The sequence below is a fragment of the Rhododendron vialii genome, chromosome 2a (genome assembly GCF_030253575.1).
Source record: "Rhododendron vialii isolate Sample 1 chromosome 2a, ASM3025357v1".
NCBI lineage: Eukaryota > Viridiplantae > Streptophyta > Magnoliopsida > Ericales > Ericaceae > Rhododendron > Rhododendron vialii.
Genome location: NC_080558.1, coordinates 8,974,627 through 8,999,972, shown reverse-complemented (window position 1 = coordinate 8,999,972; position 25,346 = coordinate 8,974,627). Strand labels below are relative to the sequence as shown.

Sequence of the window (25,346 nt, the reverse complement as noted above, 5' to 3'; positions counted from 1 at the left end):
TATTCAATTTCATCCTTCCATTTGGCTAATCAAATGGCCCTTATGGTGGTTGCAATGTGTGTGACAGAAAAACCATTTGTGAATTCTTCAAAATTTAAACTTCTATTATACGACAAGATCATACGTGTTATAACTGTGGAAGTGTTAATGTTATATGTCTTTTGTTGCTTTCCTTTTTTTAATGTAACTACGATTGTGTTCTTCCGAAAAGGAACAAGTGTATACACGTCCCCTACCCGTTTGCGGGTGGCGGCGGCGGCTTACACTTCTTTCAAATTACTAAACGACCCAAATCCATCTCATCACAAAGTGCCTTGGGTTCTCGAGGAAACAACTGCAGGACAAAAAAGCTAACCGAGGCATATTCATCGAACATGATTGATAAGAGCACAAATAAATAGGACCTTCATTAAAGCAACAGATATATGACCATATCAAGCACACAAACAAAAATAACTCTTTGTAAATAATACCCTACACTCACAAGGTGGCCATATTCTACAGAGACAAAACTGTTATTCCTTGTATTGTTTCTCCACCAAGCCTAATACACAAAAATGCCACTTTGGCTCCATGATCTCTTAAATAATAGAAAAACCAAAAAGAAAAGAAAAAAAAAAAAAGAGGGGAAAAAAAAAAATTGCTCCTGAAGTACCGCCATGTGGTGTTCCAAGGGCCTTCTTCACCACACATTTGTGTGGACTCCATCACAAAGTGCGTGGCTCCCACACCAATGTGTGGTGGAGAAGCACTTGAAGCACCACGTAGTGGGGCTCCAAGAGCACTGAATAATCACCGGGGAAAAACACTTGCACCTCCCAAGTATGAGCCACTGGGAACAAAACTGAGGCAACCAATTTCACTAATCGAACACTTGTAATCAATAACACCACAAAACCACCTTCACTGTTTTCTGAAATCCCAGACCTCCCAAGGGTGAAATATTTTAATTATTTTAGCTTTGGGGCCTTGGGAAGATAAATACTCCTCACGAAACCTTTCCCAGCCTCACCAACAGATTTTAGTACATTAAACAGATCTTCTTCCTCAGCTATTTCTTCTCGTCCCCGTTTCTGCCCCCAAAGAAAAAGGAAACGAACAAATAAAGGGGTGAGGTACTTTTAAATCATCCTTAGCGTGAAAAAAGAAAGGACGGATCTTGATGTACCTTTGATCCCGATTGCTCCCACGTTAAGCCAATAGCATCACCCCCAAGCGAATCATACCAAACTTTGAACTTGTTGGGGAACTCTTTCTGGAGATGCAATGAGGACAAAATTAGCTCTCCTCTCCAAGGCTCAGAACAATGACAGACGGTCCTATATTTGAATGAAGAAAAAGATTTTTTGCGAATGATACTTGCCTCTATATCACCAACAAAGCATCTCAGAGGATCAAAGTTCACCATCAGCTTATGTTTCAGTTCCTCTAAGCTCCCTTTCATGTCTCCAGGCAATAGAAAGGGATGGAATTTCTTGCTTGGCTTCCCACGTACCACGTGCATCCCTACCAAAAATGTGCAAGCATAGAATTTCAATTCTTAAAAATTCGGAATCAACTTTATATTTTATTTCTATATAGATTTGAAAACACAAAAACTCATTATTCAAATTTCCTAGCAAAAAATAGTTTTCAGAATTAGCAAACATCCTTTTAATATCATCTCATATTTGGGCTTTTTTCCCCCTTTCCAACAGTTCAAGAAAAAATAATTAAGTAAACTACCAACCGAACAATTTTACAAAAAATGTGTAAACTGTAACCAAACAGAGCCTGAAGAAGGCTTTTGACAGAAAGACAGGAAGGAAGAGCACAAAATACCTTGGTTCACTTCAGAAGGGAAGAGAAGATGTTGTGGGTAAGGCAATCTATCCCTGTGGAGAAGCACAATGGCATTGTAGTTGCTCAAAGGAGTTCGGAAAAGGCACTGCAGCAAGCCAGGAAATACATCAAGATATTAAGGACGCAACAACACCTGTAAACAAAAAGTTGAATGTGACACGTGTGTTGTTACTGACCTCCCATCTGTACGAATCAAGTTGATCCTCCAAGTTGAGTTTTGCTAACAAATTTGCACTGCTTTTTGCGTAAGCCGCCAATCTTCTAAGTTCCTTTAACATGAACAGTATCCACAGAAATAATCAATTCAAAGAAAGAAGACCCTCTGGTTTAGCATATTCAACACAAACTTGTTTGGTTCACCGACTTATTTGCTCATTCTTAAAAATAAGCAACCGCACAATGTGCAGAATAAGCAAACATGTCTGGTTCACCATTCACTTATTTTGTTTTCTTTTTATTCACTTATTTTGTTTTCTTTTTATTCTGGTAATGCCAGCACACACATTTGCATTGAGAAACATTCGTAAAAGGCACTCATGAAAGAGGGCACAACTGTCTTTCAGGAGATCCTTTACTGTGACATTCTGTATGCAAAGTAACTTCTTTTTTCCTGTTTAGATCAACTAAGTCATCATATTTCGATTTAGGGCTGCAGTGCTATGCCTCACGGAGTAATCAAAAGGTATCTCTAAGACGAAATAAACTAATATCTTAAATACGACTTTCAATGCTCAGAAAAACTTACGATATCCACTTGACACTGCATTGCTATTTAAGAGAACATGAGTCGACATAGTTGCAACAAATATGATATTACAATCCCTACTGACAAAATAATGTCATTTGTGACTAGGTCTTGGGCATCAGACAAATCCAGTCTTTCAAATCACACTATTCATCATTCCAAAGGAACAAAATGTAAAAAATAATCTGAGGGTGAAGGCAATGTGGCACATATTTCTGAGATAGGCAGTACCAGCAGAGGTACAATAAATCATAAAGCGACCAAATTGAGTTTGAATTAGACACTCACTGATGAGGTTGGTGATGATCTGGTCCAAGCTTCAGATACCTTGTCGTAAGCAGTAGCCAAGAACATGGCTGGGCTTGCATTTTGCATGTTTTCTTCGTAGGCTTTTCTACTCGATATAAAGTTTCCCTATCATATGAGAATATAAATAATGATTTATCTAGAACATTACAACTGAGCAAAGTGATATAAAGGAACTAAAAATAAAATCCAACTTGCAATGGCAAACTGCCTCAACTTATGGCACTTACATTGACCTCTTTTTCGTCATTCAGCGTCAAATCACCATTTATGTCAACAACTAAAGCAGAAAAGGCCCAGTCATACTCCGACAGTAATCTTAAGAACCTGTCAATTGAGTACGCATACATAAGAAATGGTTATTTTAGCATTAAAGAAACAGTTGAATTGTGAAACCCAGCTATGATAAAAGATAGGCAGCAATCAACACCAAACCAAAACTCTAGTCATAGAATTTGATAAATGCAAGTACAAACTACAAATACAGCAACTTAAGAGGTTTCAAGAAGGTTAAACTGCATAGAAAGAAGTTTAGCCCTTGCAGGCTAAACAGTGCCTTCACAATTACCAGGATTTCTTTTGGTAGATCTACGACATCCATGATATACAATTGTTTTACAGAAACCACCAAAAGCTGCACTCAGCAACTACAGCACTACAATCCCATCCGCCACTGTGAAAACACACCAAACCGACAAAAATATAAACCACAGCCACAACCCCTATTTCCAGTCTCAAAACCACCACTACAAACACTACTGCCTCCTCGAGCACCAAAATGACCACTTTTGTTCCCAACACCTTCCATTCAAAAGAGCTATAAATCATACCAACTGGAGGAATTTGACTGAGGAATATTCCATCTGATGAATAAATTCTGAGCACAAATCCTTCTTTATTTTCCTCTCATTCAAACACATCTTTCAAAACTCCTTCTAACAATTTGGCAAATAAGTATTTTAAAAAGAAATTAACTATCACAAATAGTGCATGTATAGAAAGAAAGAAAGAAAAAAAAAACATGTAAGTCAGACAGTAGGGAACCGAATCAACATACATGGGGGAAGAAAAGGGGAGAACAGGGCCGGGTAAGTGAAGTAGTCATGGGTAAATGAAACGGTACCACACAATAGGACAAAGGAACAAAACCTTAGAAATCCAGTGATCCGTGAGGAAGGAGCATGAAATGGCAAAGGCTTCAGAAAAAGATAAGCAACCAACAGCTCAATTGCTTCCTCCCCCAAGGAAGTTGAAAGAAGATGTGCAGCAACCCAGCGTTTTGCAAGCCTTCAAAAACAAACATGCATGCAAAGTTGGAGGGGAAAGAACTCAACCCAGAGTTGGAGGGGAAAGGGAGGGGAAAATGAGATGGCTAAAGGCAAATTAAATATCTTACCGAACAACAGGCCCATAGATTGGGTAACGACCTTGTAAACCATTAATCATGCTCGCATGCTGGCTCCGCATGTAAAGGATCTTGTCGGTTGATGGGACCCGTTTCACTTGATTACTTCCCACTTCAAATTTAAACTTGCACGAATGAGTACACCACTACAAGGGTCCTACTGATGCACTCTTCAATGAAAAAGATACAAAATCGAAAACAAAAATTATTGTTTCTCACTTGGCCATTTCGTCAAGGTAAGCCCTTTTTCATGCAAAATTTTAAGTCGAAATGCATATCCAGATGTGAAAACAACCACATCATCCTCAGTAGCATTACATATCATTCCCCAATTGCTCTGGAGGCTGCCAAAATAGCATCACCACATAAGTTACTCTCAAGAGTTAAGAGGCAATTTTGCATCTAAACTACGGCATCACAGCGAACCTTTGACCAATTTTGAGAAGGAATGCAGATTTAGTCTTCTCAACGGCTACATCACCCATTGGCCAGTTCCCAGAACCTTCCAACTGAACCAAAAGAAAAAGTACTTCGAGAATAAGTCAAGAACACAACACAATAACAAGAACCATGTAATCCCCAACCGATATGGGCGGAGAGGACTGGAGATTGACCTAAACTTTGGCAATATATGCACAAGTGGCTGCTCTCAGAAAGTTTACCACTAAAATAGCAGCCCCCATATACCTCAAAAAATTTAGAAACTCAAGGGACATATGCCGTCAAACCAATCAGGAAATGATAACAAAACTAAATCAAACCAGCTGCTATCATACCTGGATCATAACTTCAAGAGATTGAATGCAGGATGAAGTGAGGCTTTGGAACCTTTGTTTGACACCTTTTTCAAGAGCCAAGGGATGAGGTTTGGGAGGGAAGACAGATGTGAACCTGAAAGCTGTGACTTGTGGTAAGTATCAAGCATTTTTAGGATTTAACTATGTACAACAAGCAAAACAATCAACCATATTGAACATTTAAAAAATTACAAGATTCAAAATAAGGCTTTAGTAGTGAGCAGATACAATTCATCTAATAGTAGGGCAAGACATTTATTAAAAAATTTGATGGTGTGCTAGTGTACTTCTTTCTTATTTTCTTGTATATCTAAGTGCTTAAACCATTCAGTTTTCCCAGCCAGGTATGTATATCCCTCAACAAAAATGTGGAGCCCCATAAAACTAATTTGGCTTGATTTGTAACTTTCATTGTTCCACATATCAGTGAACCAAATCAAAAGGACTGCAAGTCAAATAGGCCCTGTTCGTATAACTTTACTATCCAGTATTACAGTGGCAAAAGATGATAACATAAACATATCCTTGTAAATCTATGCAGTAGTAGAGAATTGGCAATTTGGGCTGCGAAAGGAAACCTGGATCTAGAGGCTGCACACTTGATACCGTCAAGGGAATGTCATCAAGAAGACGCAAATGCTTCGACAAAACCCCAAATGCCTCAAGTAAACTTGCAGAAAATGATAAAGGATCTGAAAACAAACAGTTTTACTAATTTCAGAATAATTCCCAAGATAAAATGGAAACATGGAATTAACAACTAAAAACCATTCCAAAAACTACAAGCAGTCAATGGCCAAGTTGTTCCACCTTCATTGCCATAGCAAAGAGAAAAATCAAGTTGATCCACAATGGTTGTGATACTTTCTTGTGAAAGGGAAAGATGACGCATCAGAACATGCTCTGAAATGCTCTTTATAATAAGATGTCTTTCCCATTGCTTGCATTCCCACACTACAATTCAAAATGACATGGTCGGCAAGTTAATCATCACAACAACAAAAGTGAACAGAACCTTGGAGCAATCACAAGACTACATGAATTCCTTACCGGTGCTTTCTGCAATTGTGCCATCTTTAAATCTCCGCAGCTCTGCCTTATCTCCCCAAAACTTCCGGAATTTGAGAGCCTAGTGCCAAACATATTCCATTACCACATGCATCGACAGCATAAGCGGAATACAGAAGACAGAATCAAAGTCAAATACCTCATTTTTGTTCTCGGCATTTGGACCAATGTCAACGACTCTAAGAGCATTCTCTAAAGTGTTGACTGAAATCCCGATGAGCAATGGCTCTCTATCAAACATAGACAAACCCTAGGATAATGGAATAGTGAAACAAATTAATCTATTATCCAGCCAAAGAACAAAAAGTTTTATCAACGATCAACTGATAGATTTCATACATCTTCCAAATTGCATCCTAAAGGAGTGTTCCTCCAAATAACACGGATGACCTTTGCTCTATCATTTAACCCTTGATGCATCAGAGAAAGTACTTTCTGCTCATACGATCTCCAACATTCGTCGTCCGAGCAAAATCCCAAGGCATTGACTTCTGTAGACCCCTTCAAGTTCAACCTAAGAGAGCACAGAAGGGGAATAAATACGTGCAGATGAAAACAGAGAAGGAAGAAGCCTTGCAAATTGACAAGCACAAAACATCGAAACCTTCCTAGTATATCCATGATTTCTACTGACTAACCAAAATATGCATTGCCCTATCAAATTCGCAATGTTGAGAGCCAAAAGCACACATGCATTGCTTATTATCTTACTGCAAACATCTTCTCATTCTTCACGGAATCTCAACCAGCAGAATTTGTTTATAACTCCCTCTTGCATTCTCCATGCCATTAGCCGACTAATTAAAACCCAACCAATGGGAGTCTGCAAACCCATGTTCTAATATTGGAGGTTTCAGGCACCTCCCCTGGATATAAACGATTATATTCAAGTACAGACAACCACACCAAAGTCGCAAGCTCGTCTAAGCAGACTCTAAACATCATTAGACATTTGAGTGCTACAAGAGGGTCCATGCTTGAAAAAACAAAACCCATTTTGCTCACGCTTAGCCTTAAACAGTTATAACCCCCACGGGTACTTTCAAAACAACACAACAACCACAATCTCCATATCAATTAGTCATAGGCTTGTCACTGTAACTGTCTCACTATCACTGAGGCTGCATTGGGTCTCTTCGCCTCCACCTCTGGACTCTGGAGCATGTAATCCATATGATATGTTACAGTTACACTTGGAGGAATATAAGGATGACAGCTGAATCAACTGATTCATCGAGGAAGAGTCAGCATACCATTGGAGCATAGCGTTGACACATGAATTGGATTGATGGTTCAACTAACGGTAGTAATGATCACTTCAGCCAATCAATTTTTAAAAAGAAAGCAAAATCAGACACAGTTTTATTTCTCAGTTATACATATTGTAGCTCAGTAACTGACAAGCAGTGCAATATTTTATCAGCAGTTTTCTGTAAGTACCAATTTTGCAAGCGTTATCTGAAGAGGACAAACCTTATGCAGTAGTCATATTTAGCAGGAAAGTCAACTTTGGTCATAAAAACCTCATCGAATCCACCATCTCTGCACTTATCAATGCCACTAATGGTCAGAGCAGCCTCATTTCGGAGCTGAAATAAGGAGAAATTTCAGATGAGTGCACTTTGCCTCGCAAATAGGAGACAACAGAGATCCATAACTGTAACTAAAGCCCCATAATAAATGTATAAAAGCACAAATAGTACCTCAAGAAAACCACCCTTTGTCATGCGGAATGTCAAATTAAAGCCAGCAAACTGGTCGCACATGATTACTGGAAATGACTGTAAAGATGTCCTCCTTTCCTGCAACTCAAATGGCAGAACAGGTAAATAGAAACTATTAGAGCCATAATGTAACACCAAAACCACAAAGAAACAGAATATACACAACAACAAAGCAGAAGGGATTATGTTATGAACTTCTAGGCTTCCAAATATAACAATGGAGTTTGACACATAAGTTCAAAGGTAAATGTACTCGATGTACTTAAAGTCCAGAGGTTTTCAATATCATTAAGGCTAATTAGGCAGGAAAAGAAATTCAAAGGTAGAAACCTGCAGGTTATTACGAATTGCTGCAATTTCTCTCTCATTGTGCGTCTAAGTTATATGTGTGAATAATATGCTTCCTTGTACTGAAAAGAAGGGAATTAACCCTGATTTGAAGAAGGCCAAACACTCACTTCTAACCATCAACCACACACAAACACACAGGTATGTGTATGTGTTTATAAAGGTTATTGGTAGCAGCAGTGTACACCTTAGTTGCAGGGAGTTCCTAAAGTGGTGCCGCTCCCGCCTTGGGAGCCCGCTTTTGCGCTCCCAACTAAGGAGCTTGACAGGAGCCTGCTCCCATAAAGATGGGAGCTCACTCCTTACGAAGATGGGAGCTTTGTATGATATTTGTATAGAAAAACAGGGATTTATCACTTGGCCTTATTAATTGGTCTTTGATGAACTCATATATGTAGCCTAAGTCATGATATCTTGAAAAGAAAATCATATATTGTACCACTAGCCCATTTCTTACACTTATGGAGGACTTGGCCCATATTTTTACATCCTAAATTATTGTACTTTTCAAAGTGAATACTCTATGCTACATTATTTTCATAATATATGAACACACTCCTCTCACGCTCCCAACCTTGGGAGATTCTATATTCCCCCACTCCCGCCCCCGCTTCCGCTTCCACTCCCGCACCCGCTTCCGCTTCCACTCCAGCACCCGTTCCCGCTTCGTGCAACTAAGGTGTACACCTACGATGTGGCTGTCGCGCCACATCCCCTTCCACAACATCCTCAGGATGATGGCGCCACATGTTAACCTCATGAGGTGACATATGAACCACCAAAATACAAATGCATTCCCCTCGGGGACAAAACTAAGCCAGCAAGGATACAGGCATTTAGTAACTATCTTCATAGGCATTCCCGATTCAACAATTTCACTACCAATTACCCACAAAGTCCATGAACGTACCTCCTTGGAAGTATTCCACTCGCCTTGGGGATGGAAAAAGAGCCCAGTCTCCCATACTTTTGAAGCAGCTGCAAAAGTATGTACAAAAATTTGCTAATCAGAAAGCGTACCATTTGCGTAACTGTCGTGAATGCTTATAAAAAAAGGAACCAGTTGTTAGTTCAAAAGGAAGAGACCACATTATTTCAACGAAATGATGAGGTTATACAAAGTAAAAATTTGGGGAAAATAAATTATTTACACCTCTTGCTATATTCAATGAGGTGGTGCCAAAATTCTAAACAGTAAAGCGCTATGTGACATGGACTCTTCTAACCTATTTATAACTATATAAGTACCCATATCGAACATTCAACACTTTGGTGAAGGTGTGGGATAGGTGACTGACCCTTGTCTCCAATGGAGACACTTGTATCATCTATCATTCTAACTATTCACTTGTATGGGAAATCGAAATCTCAAAATTCTCCGCTATTCCATTTTACATAAAGTATACAACAAATTAACAACGTATTACCTAGTAATAATATACAGCATCCTATTAGATTCAACATTCAGACTTTGTCCCCACACCCATATTGAACTTTTTGATGCAACCAGTATCATAAGGTTTCAGTGAGATTTAGATACTATTACGCAAGTCCATGTAGCACAGGCAAAGGGAAAGGCGGAAAACTTTGCATACCAATGAAATCCATCATGACTCGAAATATCTGCATTGTGTTCATTGACTTCTTTATGCGATTCCCACCAGATTTTGATGCAAGGTACGCCATTATGACAGAAATTAGGAATCCACTTAAGCAATCATGGGTATATATTGAACTTCTTTGCCGAGCCCAAACCTACACCATTAAAACAGAATCCAAAAATCCATGTAAATACATGGACATATCGCGCTGAAACTTAATATTTCAAAGGTACCAGGAACACATACTTTGAGCAAAATCAAAGCCTCTCCTAGTTCATTCCAGCCAAGAAAAGTTCTTCTGACAAATTCTGCATTATCCTCGAGGAACAAGTCTTCTAGTATACTACTATTGTACTTCGGAGTAGGTTGAAGAACAGCCCCTTGTAGAAATTCAGAAAAGAATAATTGTTCAGTCACGCAGCACAGAATTCAAAGCAGCACTGTACTCAAAATGGTGAGCACACAATACCTTGATTCAGAGCACGAATGTTGTTCCGCTTCATGTTCAACTTTACTACGTTAAATACCAATGTTGCTGTGGGAATTATCCTTAACAAAACAATAGGGGCTTCAGCAATCCTCATAGCTACATCACAAGAGAAATTTCCTTTCCGATGATAATGGAGGACAGGGAAGTGGCCTCTCAGACCAATTTTTCAAAATCCATGAACTACAAAAAACGGAAAAAGGGGGATAGAGAGTCACAGAGCAGCACACCTGGATGGACAACCAATATAGGCTTCCTAGACTCGTTTTGAAACGTGGACCATTCAACCTTCTCAGCTACTGAAGAAAGTTTGAGATACCTCTTTATTATGCAAAGGTAAAGAAATCTTTTGGCATGGTAACGATGATTTAAATAATCCTTCTCATGGAACATCTCCTGCCATAGGAAATAGGTATGAGTATTTCAAACATTGAACTCCATTATATAGAACAAACTTAAAGATGCTGAACTGGTTTGATGATTGTCATGTGGAATTATGAAACCACTTTGTGTAAGCATTTGGCAACATAAAACTGACGTGTCATAATTAACATCAAAAAAGTCCATTTGCCCAAAGGCAGGTGCCATGGCACCCCCAGTTTTTCTTATTACCACCACACATATCCTAGAGAAACATTTTGTAGCAAAATTTTATAGTATATTGCCACCCCCTATACAAGCATTGAACCCGATTTAATACGGAAAGAAAACATATATTACGTTGTGACTTTGTTTTCCTCCAATACGTTGAGCTTTTACTTTAACAATAGAAGAAGTGAACTTTATCTTCCAAATAAACTTGTGAAGTTTTAATCTTGCATGGTAACATATTTCACGTGGTTTATCTTTTAAAATTTGGCACCCCTAAATAAGAATTCTAGTTCTGCCACCGCCCAAAGGTGCCAGTAGCATTACACTAAGATGCCATCCCTAACATGTGATAAACTCCAGGCCTTTATAATCACTACCCAATAACTTCCACAAAAATTAATGTAAACTGTCTGATTGAGAAGTATACCTTTGGCATTCGAACAAAAACATCCACATTCACATCCGGCTTAGCAATGCAACGCATCGAATAACTACCCCCAATTTCTACAGATATCGGCTTCTTGAACGTAAATTCCACTTTGTCGGCACCAATATCTCTGACAAAACCCGGTGCAACATCTGCTGTAACCTACCAAACATCAACACACCAAAATACAAAATAGATTGTGGATCAGTTGTCTCTGTTCGTCAATTGACAAAACTATGCAAATATATATATATATATCCGGTGAAAAAAATGGGTTTGTAAGTACCAAACAGATTGTGAATTAGTGGTCTATGTTTGTCAAGTGAGGAAAACGAAGCAGAAAAATTCAAACTTTTTGGGTGAACGGAAAGGAGGATAGGGTTTCGTAAACGAACCTGTAAGTCTTGGGGGATTCTGTCAATGGCGTCTTTGATGGCTGAAACGGTGTCGTCGACGAGCTTAGTGAAGGAAGGGGAGTAGTCGAGCTGGACCTCCTTCAGTAGTTCTCTCACTTTCAAGTTCGTTGGTCCGTTCAACGTGTCTGAAGCCATAACTGGATGCGACTTTTGACTGTGTATAAGTGTTGTTTTTGCAGCTGCAAGTTTGAGCCGAAGCGCAGAGTTTACATTAGGGTTTGGAGAGAGAGAGGGGGTGGCGGGAGAAGGGAAGAGAGAGAGAGAGGGTACGGAAACGACCTTGATGAAACTGAGGGTAAATTACACTTAACGCCTTCTGTTTCTTTGAAATACCAGTGTCGAGTCTGCGGCTATGCAATTAAAGTTGGCGGCAAAATGCAAAAGTTTACGTCCATCACAGACTGTTCCATGAGGAAAAAGTTTGCCGTTACAATACAAAAGTTTGCAGTCACAAGACAAAAGACCGTGAGAAAAACTTTGCGGTTACAACACAAAAGTTTGTGGCCACAAGACAAAAGTTTGCGACCTAATGCAAAAGTTTGTGGTCTAATGTGTAAAGAGCTTGCGGCCATACCGTTCAAGATCTCGGCCGACGATTATGTGGAACTCGCGGAGATAACAAGTTCGCGGCACCTAAAAATAGTTTTGAGGCCACGGTGCAGTAGACTGCGGCCAAATCACTGCTACTACGAGTAACCACGCCAATCATGTTGAAGTATTTGTATTCTTCTTCGATTTAGAGCCTCTCTAACCATTATCAAAATGCAGAGTGTTGCTATATGTACCGACCACGGGGAGGGAAAACGTACCGCCGGCCGCCGGCGGGCCGTCTCCGGCCACCGGACGGCCGATCCGAGCCGTTCAAAAATTCTAAAAAATAAAACCGAGGGGGTCAGCGCGGGAATCAAGGGCATCCGAGGTGTTTAGGGTGCTTGATCAAAGCACCCTTTTTTCGTGTATATATGTGTGTACATATATACACGAAAAAAGGGTGCTTTGATCAAGCACCCTAAACACCTCGGATGCCCTTGATTACCGCGTTGACCCCCTCGGTTTTATTTTTTAGAATTTTTGAACGGCTCGGATCGGCCGTCCGGTGGCCGGAGACCGCCCGCCGGCGGCCGTCGGTACGTTTTCTCTCCCCCAATGGTCGGTACTCATAGATTTTTCGTATCAAAATATGGGACGATGCTACCTTTGGACCCTTTTTCCCAAAGAATGAGCACTGCACTAAACTATCTTAGTTTTGGAGAGTTTAACCTTTACACTTTTTTTAAGAAGTTACTGTCGTTGGTTCCTCACTCTTCTGAGAGGTCTAAGTTTCAATTCTCATGGAGGAAGTGTTCAACTCCCGTGATAATTAAAGACAACATTTAACATCATATTTTGGAGGAAATTTTTTTTTTACACTTTTGAAATCCATTATATCTCTAAAATTAGATGGGTAGTGTTCATAATACTAAAAATAATAGTATTTTTTAACTTAAATTCAAGGAAGTTGAGTTTTGAAAAGTACTAAATGATTTTTTTTAATAAATGAAAAATAGAGATAAGGAAATGGGTTGGATAATATTCTCCTATTTTTTATGTACTTTTTTACTACTATAAATTATTATTCGCACTATTATTTTATCCTCATCCATATTACTGTTTTTTACTTTTTGTACGAAAGACAATCTTAATATTTCCACGTAAATAAAAATAATTAAAAAGTAGGAAAATGGATTTTAAAAAAACCCATTGCTCTTTTCAAGTCATTATTCTATTGTTCTGCAATTTCCCTAAAAAAAGAAAAGAAAAGAAAAAGTAGTGCAGTACTAAAAAAAACTGCCCCAGGATGCTACCAAGCACTTCTTATCAAGAGGGTGGCAAGCGGCATCCGATCTTTCGTCTCGGCACAAATAATTCGGATAGGAGTTAAAAGCATACAGATTAGAGAATCATTTACCATACGATGAAAATTTGAGTCGTCAATTACTGAGATAAACTGCCCAATCGACCATTCGGCACCCATTTGGGGTTGTTGGTAATGGTAGCATCCCCATTCCCTAAAAAACACGCATCTACGTTTCCGCCGTGACATCCCCATTCCCTAAAAAACACGCATCCACGTTTCCGCCGTGACAGCCTCTAGAACTACTCAACTACTGCTTCATCACTATCCGACGCAAAAATCTGGATCTAAACTTTCACTCGAAATGAGAAGGTACACCATAACTCATCTCTCTCTCTCTCTCCCTCTGTGTGTGCGCGCGCGCATATGCGTATATAGACATATATATATTATGGTTATATGCATGTCGTTTTCTATAATTACTTTGGATCCACGCTCAACCTGCAGGATTGGCGACGGATCGACGCTTGGCAAGAGAGGGGGATTCGTGGGGCACCATCGGAACCAGCTGAAGCAGACGCTCAGCGGAGGTGTCAAGGGCCTGTTTGGGAAGCTGTCGGTTGCGGTGATCGTCCTAGTGATTTGCACCGTCTCGTTGTTGCTCACCGTTAAGAGTAACAACAGCAACAATCAGCATTCTTTCTTTCGATCGAAAGTCAGTTTCTCGAGCTCCATCAGTTGTGGTTTTTGATTTTATCGTTGTAACTGCGAAAATGTAGGAGACTTTGGGGGCATAGCCAGAAATCGACATTAGCGGGGCACTTATTACGCACAATTTCAAGAAAATTTGCACTCAAAATAAGAACATAACAAATATGCCCGTTTGGTTTGTATTGTTTACTGTATTTATTTACTTTTTGAAGACAAAAATCATATTTAGCTTACTTTTTTTTGTATATTTAGCTTCAACAATGGTTTTTTTTAAACTTCTCAATGGGACGCTTCGAAAAAGGAATAAATTGACTCATTTTAAAAAGAATAATGAATAAATAATGAGGAAACAAGCCTTCATTATTGTACTTATGCCTAAAGAACGTTTCCCTTGGGTTACAAAATATATGGTACTGTTCAAAGAAGGAAATGTAGTATCTAAAAACAGACAGGTAAGTGCATTTAAATTTTGAAAATTAATTCAAGTTTTACAAAAAAAGAAGATTGCAGCGGGCCGCCAGGGGCACATGCGCCTGTGGGAACATGCTCCCTTTGCCATTGGCTCGAGTTGAATATATGTTGCTTGAATAAATATTTTGCCGAAGTATATTCCGGAGTTAATGGGAAAAATAGCATGATATCTCTGACTTTTGTATAGTACTGATTCTACTCATTCTAGGTGTGTTTTGAATCTTGACTATGTAGTAGAAGAGTGAGAAAAAGTGAACTAGTATAGTAGTTAATAAGACTTAAGAGTAACAATGAACAAAAATTTTCTCGATCCCATGTCAGATCTCAAGCTCCATTAATTGTGGTTTTAATTAGTCGCGCAAATGTTGGAGGTATTCAAATGTACGATTTGATTGAACAGATATTTCGCCCATGTATGTTCCTGTTTCGATGGGAAAAGGGAATGATATCTGGGTTTTGTATGATAGAGATACTAGGTATGTTTTGTATCTTGATTAGGTACTAGAAGAGTAAGAAAAAGTGAACCAAGGGTGGTGGCCTAGTGGTTCATGGCTTACTCCCAAGTGCTTTGGTGGTCTAGAGTCCTATGGTTACGCCCTAGGGAGGGCTGCTACACCTGGTCACCTCCTCCACCCTTTTATCTTAGCAAAAAATAAAAGTGAACTATTATAGACTTATAGTAGTTAAGAGTAACAATAAACAACCTTTTTTATACAAAACAATAAAAAACCTTACTCTCAACCTGAGGTCAGTTTATCAAGCCCGATCAGTTGCAGGTCTGATTGTTAATTGTGAAATATGAATCTGTATGCTACATGAACATGGGGGATGTATTTGATATAAATTATGTAGCAGAAGATTAAGAAAAATAGATTGTGCTACTAGTTTTAGAAACATCCCCTTGGTGTAAACTTCAGCACCTGCTGAACATCTTCTCCTATGTTGTCATTTTCTCCACCTTTGCCCACTCTCCCAACAGAGGAATGCTAGCTTATGATGCTACCAGAGATGCAAAATGCACTTCATAACTCGAACTTCTTACGTTGCTGTGCCATCATCCACCTAATATCATGGGAGTTGTGCATTTGTAAATATATGTAATCTTGGCCAGTAAAATTACTTCAGACCTTATATACATATTCGTATATTTAGTGCTGGTCTTTGACAAAATCAGGGACGGTGCAGGGACGAGCTGTTGTTGATGGTGGTGGTCGGGTGCGGTTTAATTGTGTCTTAGGTGGATACTTCCACGTTTTCACAGAGGTTAGAGGTCAGAGAAAATGAGGGAAAGGAGGTAAAAAGGGCATTATGGTTGTTTTTATCTTCCCTTAATGGAGTCAAGTGTGCCCTTTGGTCCATAGGCCATAGGGGTTAATGTGTTGGTTTCAAAATGAGAGGGGGTAATTTGCACGTGGGCCAAACCAAGAGGGGTTAACTGAAGTTTACCATATCCATTGTCCATGCACTCTCTAATTCTCCTAGTTTGATTGGGTGGTTTGCTAGATACACCTAGCATGTCCAAAACAGACTCCTTACTTTTGCTTCATTTGTACCTTGTAAAGCAGATCAATCTAGAGACACTATGGGGAACTGCTGCATCTGGTGGTTGGCGGCCATCATCTGCTCCGCGATCTGATTGGCCGCGTAAGGAATTTCAAACGTCCTGGTCAATATGCTTACACGATTTTTGGATCATGCTGAAATCTTTTTTTTTTCTTTGCAATTTGTTGATGTCTATTTCTGCCTTCCTCGTTGTGGCAGCTCCTCCGAAAGAGAGCAATGGCTATCTACGTGTTCGTTGTAACGGTGGTCTGAATCAGCAACGCACGGCGGTTTGTATTCCTTGCCACAAACTATATAAAGCAGTCCTCACATAAGCTCTAATTTATCGCATACGAGCGTTTTTGGGGTTGTGCCATTCAATTTAGGCTGCAATATATGTGGCACCACCTTCTTGATTCAAATTCCCTGTGTGTGGAATTCCCGCTGGAAATGGGAAGTTGTTTACCCATTGTCAAAGACTCAAATATCATGGTTTTCTTCCCTTAGCGAATGTGTCATTCAAATCTTTAAAGATGAAATTTGGGCAAATTCAACATTGTTCTGTATTAGATACGCGTCCCTAGTCATTTGTAATTTTCGAGCAGATTTATAGTCTTTATTGATTCCATCTACTGCATCTAATATGGAGTTATCATACATGTATTAAAGTAGTAATAAATACACTATGCTGTAGATCTGTAATGCTGTTCTTGCTGCCCGAATTATGAATGCTACACTTGTGCTGCCGGAGTTGGACGCAAACTCTTTCTGGCATGATGACAGGTATCTATTCCAGCTGTAATGCATGTTATTCTTTAGATAATAACTCTGACTGAGTGTCTCTTGTTTCAATTGCTTAACATTTTGTTGTGCAGTATGATTGATTTGTCAGTGGTTTTTTTGGATGAAATGCTGTATATCCTAATTTTCTTGGACAAGTCTAGAGTTTCTAGTAGCCGTAGAGAAGTCTAGAGTTTCCTTGTGGATGTACTTTCAGATGGATTACACAGGTACTTAGAGGCTGCTATAGTTCTTCTATTCTTCAAGGACTTTTTTATCATAGATTTTTTGTGCTATTGTCATGCCTCTTTTGAAAAAAAAATTGATTTCTAGAAATATAAAGACTCCATAGAAGACCCTATGAAATACTCATTAAGGGATTACTCTTGATAGAACCCAATAAAACAAGAGAAAATCCATTCAGTTGTATTCCAACTTGTAGAAGACATAAAAGTAACATTTCAATTGACAGCAATATATCTTTTTAAACATGAGAAAATCGTGTTCCATGTGAAATTTCAGATTTCCCCCTTTTTCGTTTTTCGTGATTTTCATGATCGGAATGCATTGGCTTGGAAATCTCATAGATGCGCCTATACTTTTTCGGAAAAACCTATTTTGGTATATATTTGTGTTCCTATTTTCTTTTTCTTTGTTTGGGTTGCAATTTCTAATGGACGGTTGTTATCTTTATCTTATCCAAATTACAGTAAACAAACCCACATTTTTCTCCCTTCTTCCTTACCACCAGTGTTTTTAGTTTCATGTGAGTTTCTGTCACCTCTGAGCGGTTTCATTTGAACATAAAGCAGCAGAATAGCCACGATCTCTGTAGAACTTCTAGGCTTCTAGCAATTCCACTCTGATTTTTTATACGATAGCCTGCCATTATGAGCATGTTTCTTTGATGCTTAAATAGGAAAGTGTTTCATGAAGTTATTAGATTAAATTCTCTCGTCGTTTATGGGAGTTGGTATTGTCTGATCCACTCTATGATGCACTCATTCTTGTAAGTTATAACCTATACAATCGTTGCTTTTATGCTTATCCTCAGTGGTTTCCAAGGTATCTACGATGTTGAGCACTTTATCAAGGCATTGAGGTATGACGTGCGGATTGTGGAGAGCATTCCTGAAGTTCAGAAGAATGGGAAGACCAAGAAGATTAAAGCTTATCAGGTAAATCCAGTCCTATTGATGTCCAGTTGAGCACACATTGCATTGTTTTGCTAACAGACCGTTCAATGTGAAATTTCTTCTCAATTCAGCTTCGACCCCCTAGAGATGCTCCAATCCGTTGGTACACAACAGAAGCTCTTGAGAAGATGAAGGAACACACTGCTATCTACCTCACTCCCTTTTCACATCGCTTGGCAGAAGAGATTGATAACCCTGAATACCAGCGGTTGAGATGCCGAGTTAATTATCATGCGCTCAGATTTAAGCCCAACATTATGAAGTTAAGTAATTCAATAGTCAGCAAACTTCGTGCAGAAAGCCACTTCATGTCAATACATCTTCGGTTTGAGATGGATATGCTGGCATTTGCTGGGTATGTTTAACTTAAATTATCTTCCCAGATACACTGAATATATCTGCTAGATTAACATGTCTGGGGGACTGTTATGGGTAGAGGAAGTCCAAAATAACTCCTTTCGACATATCACATAAGTCTAGATTTGGTTGGCTATATGGGCCGATTTCCATTAATCTCATTGATTTGGATGGGAAGTTCTCAAAGGTACATTGATAACATGTGTCAAATTTTTTTTTAAAAGTTTCAGTATTATGAAAGTTCGATGGTGCATTATTAGACTATAGGCCTATTATTCGCTACTCAGATGTGGCCCCTGGTGTTGGTGATACTGTAGGAGTTTATGCATTAAAATCCTAAAAAGATACCTTATAGCCACCATGTGCTTTGGTTCTTGTTTTATATTTGGGTAGCTGAACTTCACGCAAATAAGAGTGAGGTGACGTGATCATATCAATCTGCTAGTTGAAGGGTGAAGGCAATGTTCGAAACTTACTAATCTAGTTAGTCGTGACTCGTAATCAGTAACGAGAAAGGATGTCCTTAAGATTTTCTTTTATTAGTTTAGATTTGGGATAGCATCAGCGTATCCTACTTTCTGTCGTGTATTTCAAATGTTAAACTTGTAAGGCTATGTGATATATTGTGTGGAATGGATATGTTGAGAAGCCTTGAGCGGATGTTCATAGTGGGCTGGTTAGAAACACACTCTTCGAGTGAACTTTCTGCAGTTCTTATTCAGAAACTGTTCAGAGATGGAGTCTTCCTTCTTTTCTTTTCTTTTTTTGTAAGTAAATAATTTTATTAATAGAAGGCATTAAGGGAATGCCACCCACATACAAAAACGGCCATAGACAAAAAGGCCCTATACACCTCTATGTGAGATAAACAATTCGAACCAATCTAGAAATTGATCAAGGGAAGGATTACATTCTCCCTTGTCCCAACTATACAAACTACTAACCACAAAACTTTTGATTTTAAATAAAGGCTTTTCTATGCCTTCAAAGCATCTTGAGTTTCTCTCACGCCAAATAGTCCACATCAAACAAAGCGGAATCATAGCCCAAATATGATTCCTTCTCTTTCCCACTCTAGCACCCCTCCAAGCTATTAAGAGTTCCATAACACTCCTAGACACAACCCATTTTAAACCAAACCAGCAAAATACCACAGACCAAAGCTCCCAAGCCAACGGGCAATGGATTAAAAGATGATCTACCATCTCTGCATCCCTCTTGCATACACAACACCAATTGACAATGATTCTCCACCTTCAGATCAGGTTATCAATGGTAAGAATCTTTCCTTGTGCCGCACACCAAACCAAAAAACTCACTTTCAACGGTGCCGATGTCTTCCAAATCGCTTGCCAAGTACAGAGTTACCAATCCCTCATAAAGCTTGACAAAAGGATTTTACCTAAAAAGATCCTGATTTTTACAACTTCCAGCGCAACTCATCATCCCCTGCTCCTAACCCTTGCATACCATACACTCTAGAAAAAAGAGTCATCAACTCTTCCTCCTCCCCATCGTTAACACGCCTTCGTAACCGGATATCCCAAACCACTGCCTCCTCATAAAGTAAAAGATAATCTTACTGTCGCGTCCCTATCACACGCCAAAAGATAAATGTTCGGAAAAGCCTCCCGCAAGGTCACATCCCCACACCACACGTGGTCCCAAAACTTGACCCTTCTCCCGTCCCCAACCGACATGTGAATATTATTGGCGAAACCTTCCCATCCATTCATGATACCCCTCCAAAGCGCCACCCATAAGGCAACCTCACATTACTTGAAGACCACCCTCCCCACCCACTACCGTACTTTGCAACAACCACCCTCCACCATCTCTCTCTCGCATGCAAATCTCCAGAGCCATTTTCCCATTAAAGCTTGATTGAAATTTTTTAACCTTCTCACTCCCAAACCTCCTTTTCTAATGGGAGCACACACAGTATCCCAATCGACTAAATGATACTTGAACTCTTCCCCCACACCTCCCTAAAGGAAATCTCTTTGCAACTTCTCTAGCCGCTTAGCTACTGAAACCAGAATAACAAAAAGAGAAATAAATTATGTAGGCAAGCTGAAAAGCGTAGTCTTCATAAGCGTCAGTCTACCACCTTTTGGAATATATTGACACTTCCATCCTGCTAATCTCTTCTGAAATTTTTCCACAATTGAGTCCCGAACTGCCTTCCTTTGATAAGGCTTTTAGAGTCTAAGCCTTGGTTTTAACCTTTGAGTTGGCTGGGTAAGTCTCTTCTTTACTTGTCTTAGAATCAATGTTATGTCATTGTCACCTATGAGAAAGATCTTGCGTGACAATGCCTATTATATAGGATTAGCTTCTAGTAACACTTAACTACCGTCGATGGAAGTTAGAACTCTCCTTAGAATTTTTGAAATGGAGATATTATAATCTTTGGCGGATCCTGTGTAATATTAGATTATCTGTGCAGGTGCTTTGATATATTTACAACTAAGGAGCAAAGTATATTGAAGAAATATCGGCAAGAAAATTTCGCGGAGAAGAAGCTTGTTTATAGTGAGAGAAGAGCCATTGGAAAATGTCCATTAACTCCAGAGGAGGTAATATTTTCTTATTTGTCACCCTCTCCCTAATTTTCTTCCAGTCAACTTGTGAATTAGTGCCTTTGTAGATTGCACAACGTTAAGTAATATACGTTAAGTAATTTTCTTTTCTTTTCATATGTAGTACGTAGTATAATGGTTCTTGTGGCCGTACTGTTCAGATGTAAACTCATGCTGTTATACTCCAGACTGGTTTGACGAGGTGCAGCGTTTCGTGGTGCCTAATTTATTTTCACTATTGGACAACTTGAAGTAAAATCGAATATTTGAATGTTCCACATTCCACACTTGAGAAGATGCTGGCTTGGACCACTTGGTTCATTAACGATCTGGTCCAAACTTAGATGAACATTGTGTGCAGATAATTTGGATATAGTCTCTCATTTACTAGTTCGTGAGAGCTGGAGACATGTATCTAGATCTATCATGTTCCCATTGAAGAAACCATTCTCGTGTGCCAATTATTCACGGGCCAACAAGCAATTTTTATGTTATAAATAGAATCAGCGGCGGCTTTATAATATTTTCCAAGTGGGGTCAATTGGAAAAAAGAAAGTACCCCTAGTCAATGGGCTCTAGCTGAGATGGCACTTCCTTGACCCTCGCAACAGGGAGGTCTTGGGTTCAAACCTTGCCATAGGCGAGGTAGTGTTGCATTGTTGGTTTATACCCCAAGTCTCCTTCCCCCTAGATATAGACGAGTGTGATTTCGACAAAAAATAAAATCAAGGCAATGTCTACTAATGTATTTTATATAACTAAAACTCTTTAGTTGTTAGTTTAATTTAGTTTCCGCTTTTTGACGAAACTAATGCTTATTACTTAAGTTGAATATTTTTGGTGTCTTTAGTATATTGACTCCAAACCCGGAGATAAACAATTGGGTTGTACTTAAATACAAGAAAAGTTTAGACTAAACCGATATGCTAATTGTACATGCTAACAAGTTTGTTAAATAGTGTGAAATAAGGAATCCCATATGAATTGGTAAATACATAGATGTTCTCATTTTTAAAGGTGTATGGGGTCAATTGATCCCACAATGCAACACACAGTGCCACACATGATCAAAGTTGTGTTATTCTGCCTCTTGCTTCTGCAGGTTGGTCTCATATTACGTGCAATGGGGTTTGACAATTCCACGAGGATATACCTTGCAGCGGGTGAGATATTTGGCGGTGAGCGATTCATGAAACCTTTTCGCTCTATGTTCCCTCGCCTTGAGAACCACAGCACAGTGGACCCCAGTGAGGACCTAGTGGGGAACAATCGGGGTTTGTTAGGCTCTGCTGTGGATTACATGGTTTGTCTCCTCTCCGATGTTTTCATGCCAACGTATGATGGCCCAAGCAATTTTGCCAATAACCTCCTAGGGCACCGTTTATACTACGGTTTCCGCACCACGATCCGGCCTGACAGAAAAGCCCTTGCTCCTATATTTATCAATCGGGAAAATGGGCAAATGGCTGGTTTTGAAGAAGCTGTTAGGCGTGTGATGCTTGGAACAAATTTCGGTGGGCCTCACAAGCGGGTCCCGCCCGAGTCTTTTTATACAAACTCCTGGCCCGAGTGTTTCTGCCAAACATCACCACAGAATCCAGCTGACAAGTGTCCGCCTGGGGATGTCCTGGAAGTGTTGGAGAGCAAATTGGAGAGAAACGAACAGTAACTAGAAACCTTGATGACTAATCACATCCAACTCTGAATATAGTGATGGTGGTCATACTAATCCCTCAGTGATGCAAGACTGGAGACTGGAGTGGTTTAGTTATTTTTATCGGCTTCTTTCAGGTATTCATCTTATTGGAATTTGTAATTTAATTTGGCAGTTGAACTAATATAGTTTGTTGTCGTTTTGCCTTACTTATATATGATTCATAGTTTTTGTCAAGAAAAATTAAGTGAAAATGAGGCAGATTCTTTGATATTAAGGAGCAGAAGAAAACTGTAAATTGGACACTTGTGGAGGATTTTTGAGTTTTTAGCTTACCTAGAGAAAATTTAAGCAACTGAAAACCAAGAAGCTCTCAATATAAATTTATAATGAATCTCTTTCTAGAGTTTCGTAGTTACGAAAGCAGGTTGCATGTTGTGCATCCATTGAACAAAATGCAGGAATAATGTTCTATGTAGTACGTTCCTTTGCAAATTAAATTACTTGATTCTCTACATGAAATTTTCCAGTGACTGACCTCTCCCTAATCAAAAAAAATTCTACCTTTGTTCAATGCTTTATTATCTCCCGGAACGCTTGTCCGTTTACCATAATCTCCTCATATTCTTTGCCTGCATCTAACTGGTTGTACACTCTGCGTTCATTTGTCATTCTTTCAGATTATGATAAAAGTCCTACAATGGGCTGTCTTGCTTGTGAATCAGAACTTTCTACAGTCCCGTTTGTTCTGCCATTCTTTGTTAGTTTGTAGAAATTTTATATCAGATTCTTATAGTTCTATTCGGACATCTGAACATAGTTACATCGTGTCTTTCTGTTGCATGCCAAGATTCCCCCTATGCCCGAATTTCGTTTGATCTAGTTCGCCCTAAATGGCCTCTCAGACGTTTCTTTTGATCCATACTTACTAGAGTTCCCACTCTAAATTCCTATAGTTTCGCTGAATCTTCAGAGCATAGAGCCCATTTTTCTTGATCTCAATCCTCTCAAGAACTTACCACCAAAAAGGAAAAGAACGTTTGTGACCATTTCGTTTTCATGTAGTATCGCCCTATCACCTATGGCTATGGGTATAACCATCTCACGTTTACCCTCTTCTGATTAAAGGTCCGTTGGTTTTTCAGTTCTCCATGGCGGTACGGACACAATTGTCTTTCGGATGGCTGGATTCACCTTAACGGGGGAGTGGAGTAGGTGGACTCTTATAAACGGAGATAAGGCAATCTGTTTATTCGCCTGAAGCATGCAGGGACCGCAATGATATTTCTGTCTGTATCAATATTTGTCTGTAACATGTTTCTATGTAAATTATTGATCCTAGTATAAACTTAAATAGAAAAAGATCCATCTCTGTTAGATGGACTTTCTCCCACAACTTTATGAACTTATATTTCTTGTTATTGTGAGACTTGCACCCCTAAAGGTCTGTACATGCCTTGGAGAGTAATCATTCCATAAGCCCAATTTAGGTAGACTTGCATCCATCCTCAAAACTCATCCCACGTAAGTATTCATCTTGCACTTTTTGGACAGTTATAATTTCATCCTTATTTTAAAATAATCCTAGAACTACCCTTATATATACACGGGGCGGTTCAAGGGACATCCAAAAAAATACCTAAAAAAACATTCCAAATCTCACTCTTATAGTTTCCGATCAAATTTTTATAATCCGAACCGTTCAATATGTGCAGATTGTGTATGTAAAGAATTTGGGGATGAAATTATAAGAACTTAAGTCCCAGAAATACACGACATCTCCCATATTTAATGCCTCCTAGAAACCAAATCCCGTAATTCACGTCGTCTCCCATATTTAACGCCTCCCACCCCGAACACAGCAACCCACGCCTTTGGATCTAAAATTTTTGCATGCCTAATTTCTCCACGACAGATTGAAGAAACGAATAGATCATGGCTAGCAGCGGCGATACACGAATCGGCAGTGGCGGCAGGGTCATGGGGAAGATGCAATTCTTGTTTCGATCGGATTCAGGCTCAAGCCCAACGGAATAAGCAGATGCTAGAGGCCCATTCGGAGAAGCTGAGCGGAGATGCCGCAGATTGAGATGAGCCGTCGTTGGTTCCAGCGAGGTGGGGTGTGCCGGGTTCGTCTTGAAGAGAGGTTTACGATCCAGTACTTAGATTTTAAGTTTGTGTAGACCTACGGTTTAGCATCGCAAATAGAGCGGTCGAAGATCTGGAGTGGTGTTCGACATCTGTGCTGGTTAGCTCCATTTAGTTTTGTACCTCTATCGTTTCATGGTGTTTTTTGTTTCAAACATGATGTATTTTCATCTTGTTGAGTTTTCATAAATAAAACATTGTATGTTCATATTTTTTCATGGTGTATATTCATGAAAAAAACATTTTATATTCATGTTTTTTCCCGGGATGTTGTAGGTTTTCAAGTTTTGTCGAGAAATCATGATTTTGGTTTA

At 39.3% G+C, this 25,346-nt stretch overlaps 2 protein-coding genes across 6 annotated transcripts; one reads left to right on the top strand and one right to left on the bottom strand.

The window, feature by feature from the left end:
• Window positions 1–445: 445 nt before the first annotated feature.
• On the bottom strand, window positions 446–12,034 carry LOC131318082 (uncharacterized). Its single transcript, XM_058347886.1, has 26 exons — window positions 11,737–12,034; window positions 11,342–11,503; window positions 10,554–10,719; window positions 10,306–10,422; window positions 10,083–10,216; window positions 9,831–9,990; window positions 9,146–9,213; window positions 7,867–7,965; window positions 7,637–7,752; window positions 6,503–6,677; window positions 6,303–6,413; window positions 6,146–6,224; window positions 5,906–6,049; window positions 5,674–5,787; window positions 5,075–5,196; window positions 4,725–4,807; window positions 4,518–4,642; window positions 4,290–4,410; window positions 4,043–4,180; window positions 3,124–3,220; window positions 2,876–3,001; window positions 2,019–2,111; window positions 1,822–1,927; window positions 1,360–1,506; window positions 1,169–1,251; window positions 446–1,073 (listed from the first exon to the last, which is right to left on the bottom strand). The coding sequence occupies exons 1-26, from the start codon at window positions 11,890–11,892 to the stop codon at window positions 951–953; spliced, it is 3,165 nt and encodes a 1,054-aa protein (XP_058203869.1). The 5' UTR covers window positions 11,893–12,034; the 3' UTR covers window positions 446–950.
• Window positions 12,035–13,800: 1,766 nt separating this feature from the next.
• LOC131318097 (O-fucosyltransferase 1-like) lies at window positions 13,801–24,327 on the top strand. Of its 5 annotated transcripts, none has more exons than XR_009197493.1 (10): window positions 13,801–13,963; window positions 14,099–14,306; window positions 16,339–16,417; window positions 16,535–16,605; window positions 17,010–17,098; window positions 18,150–18,273; window positions 18,363–18,646; window positions 21,098–21,227; window positions 22,333–23,021; window positions 24,030–24,327. XR_009197493.1 is itself a non-coding variant. In XM_058347904.1 (9 exons), the coding sequence occupies exons 1-9, from the start codon at window positions 13,956–13,958 to the stop codon at window positions 22,897–22,899; spliced, it is 1,563 nt and encodes a 520-aa protein (XP_058203887.1). In that variant the 5' UTR covers window positions 13,801–13,955; the 3' UTR covers window positions 22,900–23,127. The 5 variants fall into 5 exon arrangements, 2 of the variants coding, with proteins under 2 accessions (XP_058203887.1, XP_058203889.1); XR_009197491.1 differs by having other exon boundaries at window positions 16,336–16,417; XR_009197492.1 differs by having other exon boundaries at window positions 16,336–16,417; window positions 24,013–24,327.
• Window positions 24,328–25,346: the final 1,019 nt, after the last annotated feature.